Raw genomic sequence first — 17512 nt, 5'->3', positions numbered from 1 at the left:
TACGACATCCATAATGTCGTCCGCGACTGCTTTGTGAGGTTATTTCTCCACCTCCTCGGGTGTCCGAGCTAGTGTTCTTTGAGTCCCCTTGCGGGATTGTTGTCTGTCGACTGGGCTTTGCTGGTGAGACGATTGGTGACCGAGCCTGGTGAATGCGAGGACCGCCCGGGGCGTTTAGCGGATAAACGACATGCTTCTGGATTGCTACTGATGGGCTTTGAAAATCTTTTCGTCGACTCAGGTTCCAGCCTTGAGTTTCATCCAGAGTTCTTCTTCATTGCGGGAGATGGAGAAGGCTTGGCTTGTGGCAATGGTGGTCGGCAGCGGCGAGGATCGTTGGGTGCTCCTAGCGTGGATTTCTATGCAATTTTCTCTTTTGATAGGAGTGCCCTGTCTAAGGGGCTGGATGTAATAGAACTATGAATGAAATCCAACCCTCTTTCTCAAAAAAAATAAAAACTTTTCTCCTTGTTACTGTTGTTGTACTGTACAATCACATTCTCTATCAATACTGGGTCGATTTTTTTTTAACCAACACTGGTTCGATTATTAGCAACATGGAACCCGTCCCAGCGAGCGTCAGCTAATTTTCTTTCCCCCGTGACTTTTCTCTTTGGCCCAACAGGCCGGCGTAGCAAATGCCCACACCCTAAATAGGCCCAGCAAAGGTTCTATGGTTGTTACCTTTTTTGTGGTTATTACATACCAAAAGATTTAGAGTTAAGTTTGTCTTACTATTGGTCCTGGCTGCCTGATGCCTTGCAGCTGCAGCCTGCACTGCTACAACAAGATATTCTACCTTTTCACTTTTGCTTAAATTTAATCGGAATAGGTTCATCATAGTTTAAGATTAATTTAGAGTTGGTTATTTGGGAATTTTTTTAATGTCTTATTGAATGTTAAGTGAATTATATATCCACCTTCTTTATTAGTTTAAGATTTTGAATCTTTAACGGTGGTCGGTGTATACAACTCATGCCGAAAATTTCGTCTTCTCATCTACACTAGTGTCTAGACCTTCCACAACAAGTTGAACTAACTGATCGTTTTGTTCTTTGATCCAGCTATCGTTTCCAATATTCTAGCTTTATTAGTTTGAACCTTACGTTCAGTAATTCTGCTTTGTGAATATGTTGTTTTGGTTATCCTCAGAAATGAAATGAGACGAGATAAAAAAAACAGAAAAGACATATACTTCAGGAAAATGAAAATCATTTTTATTCAGACCCTTTGAGTCACCAAGTTAGTCCAACGGGGCACTAAATAAAATTAATGGTTTTAATATTTTACTAAAAATCATCCAATATTTATTTAAGTTGTTGCCAATTTTGAGTGTGAAAAATGTGATTTGATTAAACAATTTACAATTTAATATGACTATTTTTTTGTATTTCATGCCTCTTCATTGACTTTAATGTGTGAAAAAATAATTAGAAAATTTGAGCTATCTACAATTTCATGACTTCTTTCTTGCATTTCATGCCTCCGCATTGAATTTAATGTGTGAAAATGAATTTAGGAAATTTGAGCTATTTACAATTTAATATGACTTGTTTCTTGCATTTCATGTCTCCGCATTGACTTTAATTTGTGAAAAATGAATTTAGAAAATTTGATTAAGCCTTAAACAAGTTTTGTTCTATTTTAACAAAAAGTTAAAAAAAAAACAATTATGATTCAAAAACAGGTTTCCAAAACAAGTTTAAGATTGGCTTTAAAGTGTATGTTTCAAAAAGATTTAAAATTTTAAAAAAATTAAATACATGTCTAAAAATTTTTAATTATTCTTTGAAAATTTAGTTTAAAAAAAGGTTTAAGAAATAAGCCTTAAATATTGTTTGGAAATTAAGCTCCAAAAAGGATTTTAAATAGTTTGTATGGGTTTTTCTTAAAATGGCTTCAAAATATATTCTAAAATATTTCTCAAGTATACCTTAAAATGGTTTGCAAAGTCACGGACCATAACGGTGTAAACATTGTCATCCATCCCATCTACCCCAGTTCCTCCAACTAATTAAAAAACAAATAGGGTTCCATCTTTAATATAGTTAGGCTCCAATTTGGTGATTTAGGGTTTTGCTGATTATTTGATGAACACAAGTGTTATGACAACATGTGATTTAAAGTAGTATTCAGATTGGATTTAGTCACAAGTTGAATGTCCACAAGTGTCTTGGCACCAAAGACTTGGATGGTTGCTTGTCGTATGGCACAAAGGTTACTCTTGAAGACTAAGACAACTACAACAGACCGAATGTAAGATTGGTGCTTGGAGGATATTCATTGTAGTGTGTATACGGGATTTGTTTTTCATTTGGTCATAGTATTAGTGCGGAGGGGGGGGGGGGTCCAAGACCTTCATCTTGAGTGAGTCCAAGCAAGAGCATTGGACTGCACAAGAGACTAACTCTGTCAAGATTTTGGCCTCAAGTGGCCCCATTTATTGATCTGGTTTAAGATCAAGGATCACAGAGAAGTTAAGGCTCTGTTTGGATTAAAGGATTTTCAAAAGAAATATAGAGGAATTTATTCCTGTGAAAAGGCTTTACAGTTTGCCGTTTGGAACAAAGGAATTGCAACTTCCATTCCTAAGGAATAGCTCCCTTGCATGAACAAAACACAGGAAAAAAAGAATCCAATCAGTTCTCATGGATTTTCTTCCTTTAACGAAGACCGATGTAACAACTCACTCTCCGTCGTTGATTTTGTGCTAACGAAGAGAAAAGAGTGGAGCTTATCCGTGCTATAGCAACAGGAAGAGGAAAAGAGACCTGTGAGTGGACTACAACTGTATTGAACAATGAACCATCATGGTTTGAGTCCATGGGCACCAATGGCCCCACATGCAAGAGAAATATAGACAAACTATGCAACTAACATATTATCGTTAGACACTAATAATGATCTTTATCGTTCATATATTTTGCGATTCCCTTGTTACGAATTCCTGTATTCCAAACACCTCTTCCTTCTATTTCCTACGTTTTTCCTTTCCTCTGTTTTGTCACTACACACCAATCATATTCATGTAGTTTTTTTTTCATTCCTCTGTTTTCAATTCCTTTGTTCCAAACAGGCCCTAAAGCTAGCCGACAAGATTAGACTTAAAACGAACATGAAAAATGCATCAGAACATGCACCAGACAACCAACGGATCATCCGGTGACATTGCCCATGGCAGTAATGATTTAGTTATAGTACGAAACGAAAGCAGCACAACCTAAGGTGGGCTGGCATAACAAAAAGTCACAAGCCATTATTGTTATTTAGGCAAGCCTGTAAACAAAAAAAACACAAATCTTAATAAAGATCCGAACCACACCAAAGTGGAAGACAACAACACAAGAAATCTGCTGCCGGATATTTAGAAGTTCCGGTTTAAAAAGAAGAGTATTGGAGCAACAGAGCCAGGTTTCACTCAAAATACAGAAATATAACACATTTTGTTTTCAATTTCTCTCTATTTTTTATTATGTTAAGTAGGATGAGGATACGCAGAGTAGCTATATCTACCTAGTGTCTTTTATTACGTTAATTTTGAATTGACCACAAGCATTTGCGTCCTAATTAACAATGTTTTGTTATTGCATTACTTTAGACCGAGTGTTTTTTATTCTCATTGAAACTTCTCCATCGGCTTTGACTAGAAGCCCTACGAAACGTGCACATGAGGAACAGCTCGTAAAGCTAAAAAGTAAAAACTAGTGAAATCGTAGTTACTCCGTTCTAAATCATAATTCGTTTGACTTTTTTTGACCCCAAGTTTTACCGCTCATTTTATTCAAAAAAATTATGTAAATAGACAAATTTAAGTCATTTTTGAACAACTTTTGTTAATAAAGTAAGCCACAATAAAAGAATTGATATTTAGCACAAAATTTTAAATAAGATGAGTGGTCAAATTTAAGATCAAAAAAATCAAACGAACTATAATTTAGAACGGATTTAGTAGTTTCTACTAGGAAGCCAAAACCACAAAAACGTGACTTTCCGTAGCTCATCTGTGGCCTCCATGCTCTTGAACCCAAAAAAAAAAATAAAAGTAGTCATCAAGTTCGAGTGAAGTACAACGAAGATGCCACTGACCACTTGTATACAACCAAGTTAAATAAGCAAGGGCATTTTTCACATTTGATGCCTTCCACCTATTCCTCAAAAATAGAAGAAATTGGTTTTTCAAAAAAAATTCAAATTAGTTTCAGATTCACCAGAAAAAAACTGCTTTTATAAAAAAAAAGTTAGAACCAAAGCCGTTTTTAGATAAACTAAAACCCTACCAAAAGAGATTCTTAGTGACAGTGCCAAAGAGGCATGTGGCCGTGACTTCATCACAGATTCCGTTTAGTGCCCACATGCATTCTACCAGGGGGTATTATTGAAATGAATGAACTAGAATCCATGTATTCGAGGAAAAAAATTGAATGCTCCAGTATAGCACCTGGTTTTAAGAACAAAACTAGATACGCACCATATGTGAGCCTAGAAAGTCAAATCTCACATATAACTACAAATAAAGGTAATATCAATGGACAATGCTTAATATATCATTTACTTATTATAAAGGACATAACCTTAAATAGCAAACAGCGGAAAGACAACTCCGATCTCCGGGTGAAGACTCCGATTCCACAGGAACAACTGACTGGTTGATCACAAGACCATTTCCTCAAAACTCTAGCAATCTGGTACCCATTCGGGATTTTTATCCAAGTAGTAAAAATAAAGCGTAAGTACATGTCGTACTCAACAAATATAACATGGGGTTCATGAGGCTCAAAAGGCTGACACTGGTTTACTGCGATTAGCTTTTAGTGAGTCACGATTTTAAGCAATTGAGTAGCAACAAGTTTATCACAGCCCATGTAAACACATGATCAGCTAACACATGAATAATGAATAGCATAAATAATTAACCATTAATGAGCATCTTTATCATCAGTGTTCATCATCTATTCTGTAAGGGTCCAAGACCGCTCATGACCGTGAGCGCGGCTGATATACCAGTTTTACACTCTGCAGAGGTTGTACACTTTCACTATGAGTCATAATTTACCCTTTCACCCGAGGTAGCTAATCTCTTGACCCACTTCTAAGGAAGGTCGGCAGGGTTCACTATGAAGCCTTTCAAAAGTTCGTCTAACAAGTTAGGGCCGCTAGGTTTTCCCATCAATAAGCATAAACTCCCCTCCAAGGAGTGACTGACAAAAGACCAAGAAACCAAAATGCACTCAACCTGACAGGCAAAGGTCATACCTATCGGAGCCCCTCTTGCGCCATAAAGGTAACCACTAACAAGCTAGAAAAGGTCCTCATGCTTGACTAAAGCCAGAGCCATGTAGCCCTCACAGCTGTACTATAAGTCTCGGATGTTCGCTTACAGATATTCCTTAAGGAGAGGAATTTAGAGCACCATAAAAACAGCCTAATGCTCTAGCCCCCTTGTTACATGTTGCTAAAAAGCATCTTTTAGTGTTTATTGCATAATCCATTAGTCAAGTTACAAGATCATGGTCTTTAATTGAGCACTAGCATCATACTACCCAATGCACAAACCCAAGGTATCAAGGTACAAGTTCAAGTGCTAGGAAATCCTTACGGGAAATAAGGTAGACACATGCAGTATTAATTAAATGGTTAAAGGAGTATAGGACAACAAGGATGATCCCATGCTATACTTGTCTTTAACTCAGATCCTTCTTCTAATCTAAATCTTCAAAGATCTGCTTCTTGATTCACCACTTATAGCTCACCAACTGGACACGATCATAAAGCACCACACAAGCATCTATACAATCTTACACGAAGCAAACAATAGATCTAAATTAAAACAGTACACCAACATATAGAACAGCAAGTAAAAAGGTTTTAAAGATGTCCTACACGCTGCTATGAACACACAGATGCGAAAAGCACGCTAATCGGAGCTAAAACGGAAAAATTACAAATTAAACAAGATTTTCTTTAATTAAAATAATAGATTAAATCTAACATCGAATTTCAAAAGTTAAAATTATATTTAACAGTAAGATAAACATGTAGACTTCGCAATTATGAATCTCACGCAACTTGAACGAATCAAATCGGAGTTAAAACAGAGAAGTTATGGCCTAAAGAAAATAGTGGCAAAACTATAAATAGATGAAAGCGTATTTTGGATCTAACCGGAGAAACTAAGTTTTCAGAAGAAGAAGAAGAAGAAAGCGTATTTTGAATCTAACAGAGGGAACTTACGCTTTCCAGAAAGAGAAAACGTATTCTGAGAATAACCAAAGGAAAATACGATTTTGAAAATAGAAAACGTATTCTGGGGAATACGTCAAGGACCGCGGGTTTGAACTTAGAATCTTGCGAGGGCTCTTTTGCAAAACTGGCGGGCGAACCCGTACGGTGCCATCACGGCCGTTGGATCTAACTTGGATGGCACAAATTAGATTGGGAGGGAACGACTACCGGCGGCGACGCAGACAGCGGCGGCGCCATAGCCGGAACGAGCGAGCTCGCCGGCGTAGTGGGATCTAGGCCTACGGGTCAGCACAAGGCGAGGGCACCAAGAGAGAGAGGAAGGCAACGCGAACTTACCAAGGTAGTTTTCGCCGACGATGGAGGCACGGAAGCGATGCGCAGCTCAACGAACACGGCGGCTATGGCGGTGCTACGGCTCGCGGCTCGGCACGCTGCGATTCGACGATTTGGCGAGGCGACTGCGGCTCCGAGGCTCGGGATGGAAGTGGCACGATGCGGGCACCCGGTATTTATGGCCGGGAGCAGCTTGGGGCGCAAGACAAGGACGAGGCGTGGCCGACGCGGAGTCGGGCGGCGCGACGAAGTCCGGTGTGGTACCGAGGCGGAGGAAGGAGATGATGCCCGACAGCGCGGACCCCGCAGTTAGTGAGATGCGCGGGGAGAAGGGAAGAGCAGAGCGTCACGGCACTGGGCTGGCTGGCCCGAAACGAGGAAGCGGGCCGACCGTGAAGGAGGGAGCGGGCCGTGGGGAGCAAGGCGGGGCAGGCCACTATTGGGCTACGGCGCTGGACTGAAGAGAAAGGAAGCGGGAGGAGGTCTGCGCGGCTTGGACCGTGGGGTGAGAAGGAAACCAGCCGGCTGCAGAAGTGGGTGCAGGATTGGGCCAGATGCAAGGAGTGAAGCTGGGCTGGTGCAAGAAGACGGGCCGAGCAGCTGTTGGGCCATGATAAAAGGAAACAAGGCTGAGCTGGGCCAGAAAAGAGGGAGAAGGGTCCTTCTTTTTTTCCTTTTATTTCAAAACTATTTCAAAAATATTTTAAATAAATTTGAATTTGAATCAAACCACTCGTTACAAAAATACAAATGCACCAGCATATATGCACAACCATGTTTCTAAACCTTACGATGACTTTTAATTTAATGAAAAATATTACTTTTCCTATATGTCATGGCACAAAATGTAATAATTAAATCTTTTTAACCCTATTTCAAAAAGAGCAATTTTTAGGGTGTTATATCCAGTCCATCATATATTAAGTACTGAAGTAATCTGGCTTTATCTCACATCAAAAGCAGTAAGATGTGTCATTTGACTTTTGCAGTTTCATGTCTCCTGTTGCCAGGACATCCTTCGCCGTATTGTTAAACGTCATTGGTAAACCAGTGTGCAACTACAGCAGAAGTCAGCTATTGGGCCAATATAATACAAGACAAAATCCACAATATGGTGCATGCTTATACATGCCCTGTTGCCCCCTGTAAATTTCGTGAATGGAGTAAGGTTGTGAATCCAATTTACTACAGAAATCATAAAACCTGCATTCACATCTATCACTCTATCAGATCTCATATCGACAACATAAATAATCAAACAATTCCATGATCCACAGCACCATCTAAAGACATGTATGAAGGGGTGCCAGCCACTCAGAATGTGACCCCCAAGTAAGTCGCTCTTCGCACCATTGTCTGAACAAACTGAAATATTCCCAGCACTAAGATGAAAGCAGATGCTTTTAAGGGGTCTTGGGCATATAATCTGTCACTAAACTTTTGTTTCCTCGATCGGTACCTCTATCTTCCCTGTACTGTTTGTTGAAGTGTTGGCCATGCGACCTCCTCATCATTGCTGTATCCATTGATAAGAAAATCAGTGCAGTTCCTCTGGCAACCTCGACTGTAAGGATTTCTGAAACGCCCATCAGGCCCTCGAAGATATGTGTAGCGAGATCGATTCGCTACCTCATTAGTTGTCATGTTCCGTGCTATCTGCAATGAATGGGTGAAGCATACACGTTATGAAAATGCACCCATTGAAGCGAATATGCCGTGCGGATATGTGGCCGAAGTTCCATTTTGCTACTTCTAGCAAACTGAGTTCAATGAAATTGTGCTGTTCGGTTTCACAATGATAGAAACATACTCTCTAAACAGCCTAGCTACAAATCTTATGAGGAACAAAATAGAAACTGTATGCTCTTTTGCTATTCCCAATGTCCAAAGTAGCACAGAGCATGAGACCACAATTTGATCATACAGCATCATAGTTCTTAAGGCGTAAAGGCGAGGCATGACAATGTGCCACCACCCAGACGCCTAGGCGCCCGCCTTAGACGCCTAGGCGCCCGCCTTAGACGCCTAGGCGAGCATTTTGCAAGGCGCTTGGGGGTCGCCTGGACGCCTAGGCGACGCCTAGGCGACGCCTTAAGAACTATGTACAGCATAGAGACAAATAGAATGCTGCTCTGATAACCCCGGAGTGTTTGCTCCAAAAAATGCAAATACTAACAAACAGGCGAAAATTTACCTGTACTGCTTGTGCTCCAGTCAGAATAAGAGCTCCAGTTAACAAAAAGACATCCAGAAACATGAACAATACAGCACCAGGATGCTTTGTCACCATGAAATGCATCCACGATTCTGAAGATGAGAGTACAACGGGCTCTGTCCAAAGTCCTGAGGCATTAAATGTCCTTGACTTGTTAGTACATCTTGAAGCAAAGAAAAAGTACTGTTTAAAGACGTCCTTACTGTGGAATCCAACAGCAGCACCCAGGAAGGATGTAGCTATCCCCATCCAAAGAAACACGAAAAAGTCCCACTTATTTCGCTGCAAGAAAAAATATATATTTAGTAATTCCCTCTGTCCCAGTTTATAAGGCGCACACGTAATAAACAAAACATTGAAGTTTTATTCTTACAGTACAAAATTGATACCGTTAATTTTGAACAACATACTTTCCTATGATCTTAATCATAGTCATAAACAACGCAATATGGAAAATCTGTCAAAGTCTCAAAGAGCTGCATGCAGAATACAATTGAATACGAACATGTATGTATGGCATCACGATGAGGTTCAAGTTGACAGTCTGAATACTCATTACAGTCAGATTTCATAATGAAAAAAATCCAAGTGCACACATTATTACGTGAATACTAAGCATCAAGCAACTGTGTATTCCCATTAGCGATCCAAAGAACAAAATTAGTATCCAATATTAGTGCCTAGCCAGAACATGTTTCCTAAAACAATTGGAACAGCAGAACAGGCAGTTAAAGTCACAACAATAGAAAATTTGAGATGTACAAATTAATGTTTATACCTTTCCAACACAGTTTGATATCCAAGGGCAGTGATGGTCAAACTGCTCAACACAATGCTTACAAGTTGGACAATGTTTGGAGCGCATAGGTCGAATTATCTGGTAAGTAAGGTTACCCATTCAGTAAAAATAAACATAGTTGGGGTTTATAGCCAAAACAAGAGCAGGTAACAAGACAAGCACACATACATATGGTTTCATCTTTTGCTTCCGACACAAAGTGCCATCTCCACAAGAGATATACTAAAATAATACGAAAGACGAGGGGGAGGGGGGATCACAGAAGTAAGAATAGTAATGAAGAGTTTTTCCCTAGTACCTTGCAAGTAGGGCATAGCTGAGACCAATTGCCTGTCCAAGTAGAGGAGTTGGTAAGATCAATTTCCATAAGTGGCTCCTGTAAATAAAGCGCTAATTGTCATATTTACCTATTGACAAAAAAAACTGTGCAAACAACTTTCTATGGTTTGGCAGACCAAATGATGTTTAGTCAGTCTTCAAAATGTTGACTACAGAACTTCAGTTGGTCGCAATGCCAAAAGATAGGTGAAAATAGGCCCATAAACTCCTAGCTTCCATGTACTGTAGTATGATAATATGGTATCAACTACCAACTGAAGGAACATGTTTTATCTGTTCCTTGAAATGACACATAGCAAGATTCTATAAATATTGATCCAAGGCAGTTCCTTCAAGCATATTTGTAGAAACATTGTCTTTGAATAACAGTGGTAGAACATTTTTTTTACCTTCGGATCAGATCGCTTGGAATTTGCCTTGATGTAGCCAGGATTTTTTCTGTCAACAGCAAAAGAACACAAACGTTAAGCATGGAACAGGGACAATATGAGAACAAAATAATCTGCTGATCTTATAAAAGTATATGTTCATATGTTGAGATTAAAACTTTAAAATGGAGATTTCCACACTAGCAAGAATGCATCAAATGCATGATCGAATCTCTTCCCATGAGTCTCATACTCTCATCACAAATTCATTTTACCCAACAGTCAGTCATCTTTTTAATGGCTACATACATCAAGGTATTATTATAGCTACTTAATGTACAAAGACTAAAAACACATAGCTAATCAGGAAATAACCAAAGGTGCACATAAATGGTATGACCAAACGATAAACAAATATGAAACATAAACTACCTGCTAACTCTGTAGAACATTACTTGAGATGCAAAGAAAAGTGATACAGCAGCCCAAGACCAAAGACCAGCAGTAGCAGTGATCCTAGAAAAATTAGGTGCTGCAGAGATTTTATGATCAGATCTGATGAAAAACAAAGATCCCTAATTTTGATATAAACAACAAAAACTCTGAAGCAATGCTCACCAAATACAATCGAGTTTAGGAAAAGGATGAGGCAGACGACAAGATAAGCAAACAAGAAAGGGGCGTATCCAATTTTCCTCAATTTCCCAGGGAAGAACTTGTCTTCCAAACTTACTTTTGTAGCATTAGACTACAAGCAGAGAAATTATTTTGTTAGTGGAGTTGAAAAGGTCAGTACCTCAAACACACACCAAACGAATATTTGGAGAACAAACTTCAAAACAGGGGAGGAAAGAAAATGGATAGAACAGGGGAAAGCATACATCATTGAATACATGCCATTGCAATCATTTACAACAGCACAAACCTAGATATACTGGTGTATGAGCAGATTGAATGGTGGCATGCAGCATAATTTCTCAGGAGGAGAAAGAGGTTAATTATTAATAGGAAAATAGAATGCCAGCGGAAACGTACAAGGATATTGGAAAGATGCCGATGACCTTTTTCTGCTGCAAGTTGCACAGGAGTTAAGCCACCACTATCCTTAAGTGTGAGTTCTTCCTTCGTACCAGTATGTACAAGAACTGTGCAAACCTCCAAATTCCCTCTTATAGCAGCCCAGTGTAAAGCGGTACAACCTGCACGGCATCACAAAAAGAGCTTAAATACTATATACCCACCTAGCTGCCTAAGAGAAATAAAATAACAGGGCCACATTCGCAGTCATCCATAATTTTAAGGGAAATTAATTATTCATCCTAATTTTTTCCATAGGGTTGGGAGCATACTACAGACAATTGAAAAAGTAGATGTTTTTAAAAATATTCTGACAAGCACTGAACCTTGCCAAATATGCCATTGTTTTTGTTCATAGAATAAGAAAAATTGTGGGAAAGAAGAAACATATGAAGTAGCCAAAAGATGTAATTAAATACCACAGAAAAGAGGCAGGTACCATTTTTGTCTTGCCTTACTTGATTAGCATCCATAAATAGCAGTAATCTGATTGTATCTGCATTTCCTTTGTAGGCAGCCCTGTGATGTTATAGAATATATAAGGTTACATTACGCCAAACATGGAAATGTAGATAAAAGTATCCAATGAATGGAAGTCTTGACAGAGAAGTCAGGTAGACAGTAAATTAACTGACTCTTCAGGACTGTGGTTACAGTCCTTCAATCGTACAACTGAGTGCACAGCACCATATCATACACATGCACAGCAGTGCAAAGACAATTTCTGAATGAATCATTTACCGTGATTGAGACACAATTTGAACAGAATATACAAAACCATATTAAACTGTATACTGCATTTTTTAGGTGACATTGATACCTAAACAAGGGAAAGCATGCATTCTGAAAGTAGAGTATTGTCAATAATCATGTACCAGTGCAGCGCGCTCCTCCCATCATTGTCCAAAGCATCAAAATCTGCACCGTACTTTGAGATAATGTGATGCAAGAATGATGTTTGGCCATACTGAGATGCAACATGGACTGCCTGACATAATAATCAAAGCAGGGAACAGTCAGACAGAAGATTCCGCTTGAACCATATAAATGACTTAGCTGTGATCAGGATTTTCATCATCAGCAGCAATAAAGGAAAGATGAAAGGCTGCTCCAAGGATAAGCTATCCAGCCTAAAAGCAAATTTCCAAATGGTGTGCTGTAAATATGTAAGATATATTTATTATTTTGCTATTCAGTCCATTGTCTTGCCTATCAGCAAACAGCAGAATTAATCTGCAATTGCACCTGTTGCAAATGATTTATTCTAAATAAAATGGCACTAGCACAATGGCTGCTACTCCCTCTGTACCAAATTGCAAGTCGTTTTGGTTTTTCTAGATACATAGCTTTTGTTATGCACTTAGATATTGTCTAGATACATAGTAAAATCTATGTATCCAGAAAAGTCAAAACGACATACAATTGGAATGTGGGGAGTACTTCACTGAGATAATGTTTAGTTTGGAAGTTGGACCAATAGAGTAAGTTCTGTATTTGGAAGTTAAGACTAACAGAGTAAGTTCTATATTCTTCTACTAGATAGATTTCCTATTGTCATCAATGCTGAAAGCCTGAAACACACTAACCATACAGCTGATTTGGCAAACCAGATGAGAATTGAGGCAGACCCTACATTTTTTTACTGATTCAAACAAACTTCGTAAGCCTCTAAAACCACCCCCGCAGACTATCCCAGAAGGCAGTTGGTTTCATGGTACCCTCACCAATCAGGTACTAAACCAATCACAAACATAGGGGCAACAAAATATATAAATTCGAATTGTACATCCAGAAAGACGGGTGCCACATTACCCGGTAGCCATTGACGTCGGCGGCCTCGACCCTGGCGCCGTGCTCCATCAGCACGTCTGCCACGGAAGTGGACCCACGCACCGCCGCCCAGTGCAGCGCCGTCTGCCTCGCGTGGTCCGTCGCATTCACGTCGCCCCCGTGCTGCAGCAAACCGAACAATCCCATCATCAGCGAAGCTATAAGGTGAGGTGAGCACGAGTCGCAGGAATGGATAAGCGCAGATTCGAAGCCGGCGAGGAAGCAGGATAGGGGTAAGGACGGAGGGGAAGCCGAGTCCGAGCCCGACCTCGATGATGTAGAGCGCGACGTGGGGGTAGTTGTTGAGCGCGGCCCACTGCAGCGCGTGGTAGCCGTTGCCGTCGGGCTCCCTGAGCGCGGCGGCGGCGGCTCCCCCCTGCTCGACGAAGCCGCGGAGCCGCTCCAGGTCCCCGTACGCAGCCGCCGAGTACGCGTCCACCACGGGGTCCGCCGGCGGCTCCCCCGCACCTTCCTGCCGCCGCCGCTCCTCGTCCTCGTCCCGCCTGCCGCCTTCGGACACCACCTCGATCTCCGCCATGGATGGGCCCTGGCGGAGGAAGGTGGGGAACGGGGGGGGGCGCTAGGGTTGGAGGCTTGGAGCCGCGGTTCCTTCGAGGCGGCGCGGGTGGGAGAGGGGAGAGGGAGGAGGTGGTGGTGGTCAACGGGGCCGACGACGAGAGGAGGAGGGTGATTTGGGAACAGCGACCGCCGACAGAGGGACGGACAGCCCCCGCGGACCGGAGTGGGTTGGGAACTCGGGACGGAGCGGGCGGAGGTGGGTGGTGGTCGGAGTAAGAGGAGTGACGCGGTGGCACGTGAGAAGTCGGTGGGAGAGCCGTCGGACGGCTTGGGTGCCCAGGTTCAGGTGGAACGGAACGGAACGGAGGGGCTCCGTGGGTCATGGCTTGCGTGGACAATGTTTTGGCTTCTCGGAGTTTGCAATGCATCAGACCATGAGACCCTCCGTCAAATTTGACTTTTTTTTAACAAGTCAAACCTTTTTTTAAAAAATTGATAAAATATGGTAAAGTATTATTTATGCTATGTAATAAGTATAATTAGACTATTAATAAAATATAGTTTTTCATAAAAATATACCTTGATATATAAATATTAAGATTATTTTCTATAAATCTTGTTATAAACTTAAAAAAATCAAGTCCTGAAAAAACAAGATATGTATTCTTTTAGGATCGAGAAAGTTTTATTCTAACTTTAAAAATGACGAGGAGTTTGCTCATTCCAAACTGTAAGTCTATTCCGGCTTTCTGTAGATACAGTGTATATCTGGTGCATAGAAAAAACTATGCGCCTAAAAAGTTAGAACGACTTCGAATTTGAAATGGAGGTAGTACAAATTATGGAGCATAATGTGATTATCTTATCAGTAGATCGGGTCTTTAGGGTTACAGTGTTATGGTCGGCAAGACCTATGCTAGGCGAAGTGGCTAGACCTAAGACGGGTCCGGTTCGGGTCCAAGCCGACTCCCTAAGAGTCCTAGTAGATTTAGTAGTTGAGAGTTTTTAGAGATTGGGTTCAGATTAGTAGCAGAGTTTGTTAGCATAATGAGTCAAGTTGTTTCGGTTTGTAAGGACTATAAGAGTCCAACTCTGAGAAGAAAAGAATTAGCCTGGGATTGTGTCACAAAGACACCCTTGGGCGCCTAGCGCTCCCTCCCTGTTCTTTGACCACTCCAGCCGCAGCCCTAACCTCTCCTCGGCAGCACGGCGCCGCCGCCTCGACGTCGAGTCTTCAAGCCCCGGCCCCCAATCCACCATAGCTACAACCTCAGGAGCTTAACCCCTAACAACCTGGTATCAGCCTTGATGGCCTCGTCCGGGACCTCGTTAACAGCCGTTCCACCCACCACCTTTTCCCCGTCGCCATCGTTCCCACCGATCTCCATCCCATCTGCGCCCCTGGTCACGCCGGCCATTGGGGTGTCGCAGCCCATCGCCTCTGCCGGGGCGCTCATCCCCACCACCACCCTGCCTCTGTCCTCGCAGCCACCACCACCGCCCCAGTTGTACGCCGTCCCCGCCGACACGCTCCAGCAATTCACCAACGCCGTCCAAGGCATCCAGAACCAGCTCGCCTTCATGAACTTCCAGATGGGCGATCTGGCAGCGCGCGTCGGGGCAATCGACGGCCACGCCCCCCCCCCCCCACGCGGGCGCAGTTTCACCAGGCCGCGTTGCCGGGCTCCGACGGCCGGCCAGCGTCCTCCATGCCGACGCTCACGGCCTTCAGTTCGTCCGCGCCATCGGCGCCCTTAGCCTCGGGCCCAGCCTCGGCGCCTCTCATGTCGGCCGCGGCTCCCCAGTTCGGTGTGCCGATCACACACATCTCCTTTCCTCACTCGCCGTCCCCCGTGCCGTCCTTCGAGTCCATCGTGGGGGCGGCGGCTGTGTCGACGGCACCCGCGGTGGAGACCCCTCCTCGCCTGCATGTTCCGCCGGCACCGGAGGCTGCATGGGAAGGTCACGTCGTGCCCAAGTATCACAAGCTTGTGTTCCCCACCTTCGACGGGAAGGAGGACCCGCTGGGGTGGTTGAACAAATGCGAGCAATTTTTCCAGGGCCATCAGACGCGCCACGCCGACCGGGTCTGGCTCGTGTCCTACCACCTCACCGGAGTCGCGCAGCAATGGTACCTGGTCCTCGAGGCCGATTCCGGCAGACCGCTGTGGGAGGAGTTCCGCACGCTGTGCCATCAGCGGTTTGGGCCTCCCCTGAGCACCAACCATCTTTCAGATCTGGCACGGCTGCCGTTCACGTCGACGGTCGACGCTTACATGGAGGCATTCCAGGCGCAGGCTGCACACGCTGGACGTCTCTCCCCAGGGCAGAAGGCGAAGCTCTTCACGGGTGGCCTGCCCGGTCATATCCGCGTCGACATGGAACTCCATGACCCACAGGACCTGCAACACGCCATGCACCTGGCCCGCGCCTACGAACGCCGGAACGCGCCGGCCCAGCTCGCTCTGCCTGCACCACCGCGACGTCGACCGGCCGGATCGACGCCGGCCCTGACCGGCCCGGCCGGCACGACATCCTCTTCGGGTTCTTCATTGACATCGGCGCCTCGGGCCTTCAAGCGCCTTACACCCGAGGAGATGGCGGAGCGTCGAAAGCAAGGCCTCTGCTACAACTATGATGAACCCTACGTCCGGGGCCACAAGTGCGCCCGGCTGTTCTTCCTCGAGGCGGCCGATTACATCGTCGAAGATCCGGACGATCATGACGACGCCGACACCCCGCTGGCCGCCGACCCGCCGTTCGACCCCGACAAGCCGCTGATTTCGCTCTCGGCGATCACCGGCATACGGTCCGAGGAGACGATGCAACTCCGTGTGCAGGTGGGGCCGCACGAACTCACTGCTCTGCTGGACTCGGGCTCTACTCATAACTTCATCAGCCGAGCTACGGCGCGGCGCACGAAGATCCACTTCCAGGATAGCGAAGGCGCTCATGTCATCGTGGCTAATGGAGATCGCGTCAGGTGTCGCGGCATCGCACGCGACATCGGTCTCCGGATTGGGGCCGAAGCCTTCACGGTTGAGTGCTACGCCATCCCGTTGGACTCCTGCGACCTGGTCCTCGGCATAGCTTGGCTCCGCACCCTCGGCCCTATCCTTTGGGACTTTGCCAACCTGTGCATGGAGTTCACGTTCAAGGGCCGCCGCGTGCTGTGGCGTGGAGTCGGCTCGCCGCGCACTGCGGCTGCAGCCGCTTCGCCGCAGCGGCTCCAGGTGATCCGGGGGTTCTCGGCCAAGGGGACAGAACCTACCGTCCTCGAGCGCCTGCTGGAGTCCTACGCCGATGTGTTCGCACCGCCGACCGGGTTGCCTCCACCGCGCGCGTGTGACCACAGGATACACCTTAAGCCAGCCACAGAACCAGTTGCGGTGCATCCTTATCGCTATCCGCAATTGCAAAAGGACGAGCTGGAGAAGCAATGTGAAGAGATGCTGCAACAGGGCACGATCCGCGCCAGTACGTCCCCATTCTCGGCACCGGTCCTGCTCGTCAAGAAGCAGGACGGATCGTGGAGGTTTTGCGTGGACTACCGCGCCCTCAACGCGGTCACTGTGAAGGACAAGTTCCCCATACCGGTCGTCGAGGAGTTGCTGGACGAGCTCCATGGTGCAAAGTTTTTCACGAAGCTCGACCTCCGTTCGGGGTATCACCAAGTGCGCGTTCACCCGGACGATGTGGCCAAAACGGCGTTCCGCACTCACCATGGCCATTTTGAATTTCTCGTCATGCCGTTCGGCCTCTCCAACGCGCCGTCGACGTTCCAGGCCC

At 44.3% G+C, this 17512-nt stretch overlaps 1 protein-coding gene across 1 annotated transcript; it reads right to left on the bottom strand.

Annotated features, from left to right (window-relative positions):
* Window positions 1-7646: 7646 nt before the first annotated feature.
* On the bottom strand, window positions 7647-14006 carry LOC136482430 (probable protein S-acyltransferase 23). Its single transcript, XM_066479638.1, has 13 exons — window positions 13473-14006; window positions 13187-13327; window positions 12250-12362; window positions 11814-11893; window positions 11333-11496; window positions 10916-11045; window positions 10730-10829; window positions 10319-10367; window positions 9889-9966; window positions 9570-9668; window positions 8995-9073; window positions 8771-8919; window positions 7647-8232 (listed from the first exon to the last, which is right to left on the bottom strand). The coding sequence occupies exons 1-13, from the start codon at window positions 13740-13742 to the stop codon at window positions 8038-8040; spliced, it is 1647 nt and encodes a 548-aa protein (XP_066335735.1). The 5' UTR covers window positions 13743-14006; the 3' UTR covers window positions 7647-8037.
* Window positions 14007-17512: the final 3506 nt, after the last annotated feature.

Source organism: Miscanthus floridulus, chromosome 9, assembly GCF_019320115.1.
Source record: "Miscanthus floridulus cultivar M001 chromosome 9, ASM1932011v1, whole genome shotgun sequence".
Classification (NCBI taxonomy): Eukaryota; Viridiplantae; Streptophyta; class Magnoliopsida; order Poales; family Poaceae; genus Miscanthus; species Miscanthus floridulus.
This window is presented reverse-complemented; position numbering and strand designations above follow the sequence as displayed.

Bases quoted from the DNA above. Each gene is read 5' to 3' on its own strand.
- LOC136482430 (XM_066479638.1), bottom strand. From the start codon at position 13,742: ATGGCGGAGATCGAGGTGGTGTCCGAAGGCGGCAGGCGGGACGAGGAC. The intron at 13,328-13,472 runs GTCGGGCTCGGA...GGTTTGCTGCAG, and splicing joins TCGCGCTCTACATCATCGAG to CACGGGGGCGACGTGAATGC. The intron at 9,669-9,888 runs GTACTAGGGAAA...CTTACTTACCAG, and splicing joins AGCTATGCCCTACTTGCAAG to ATAATTCGACCTATGCGCTC.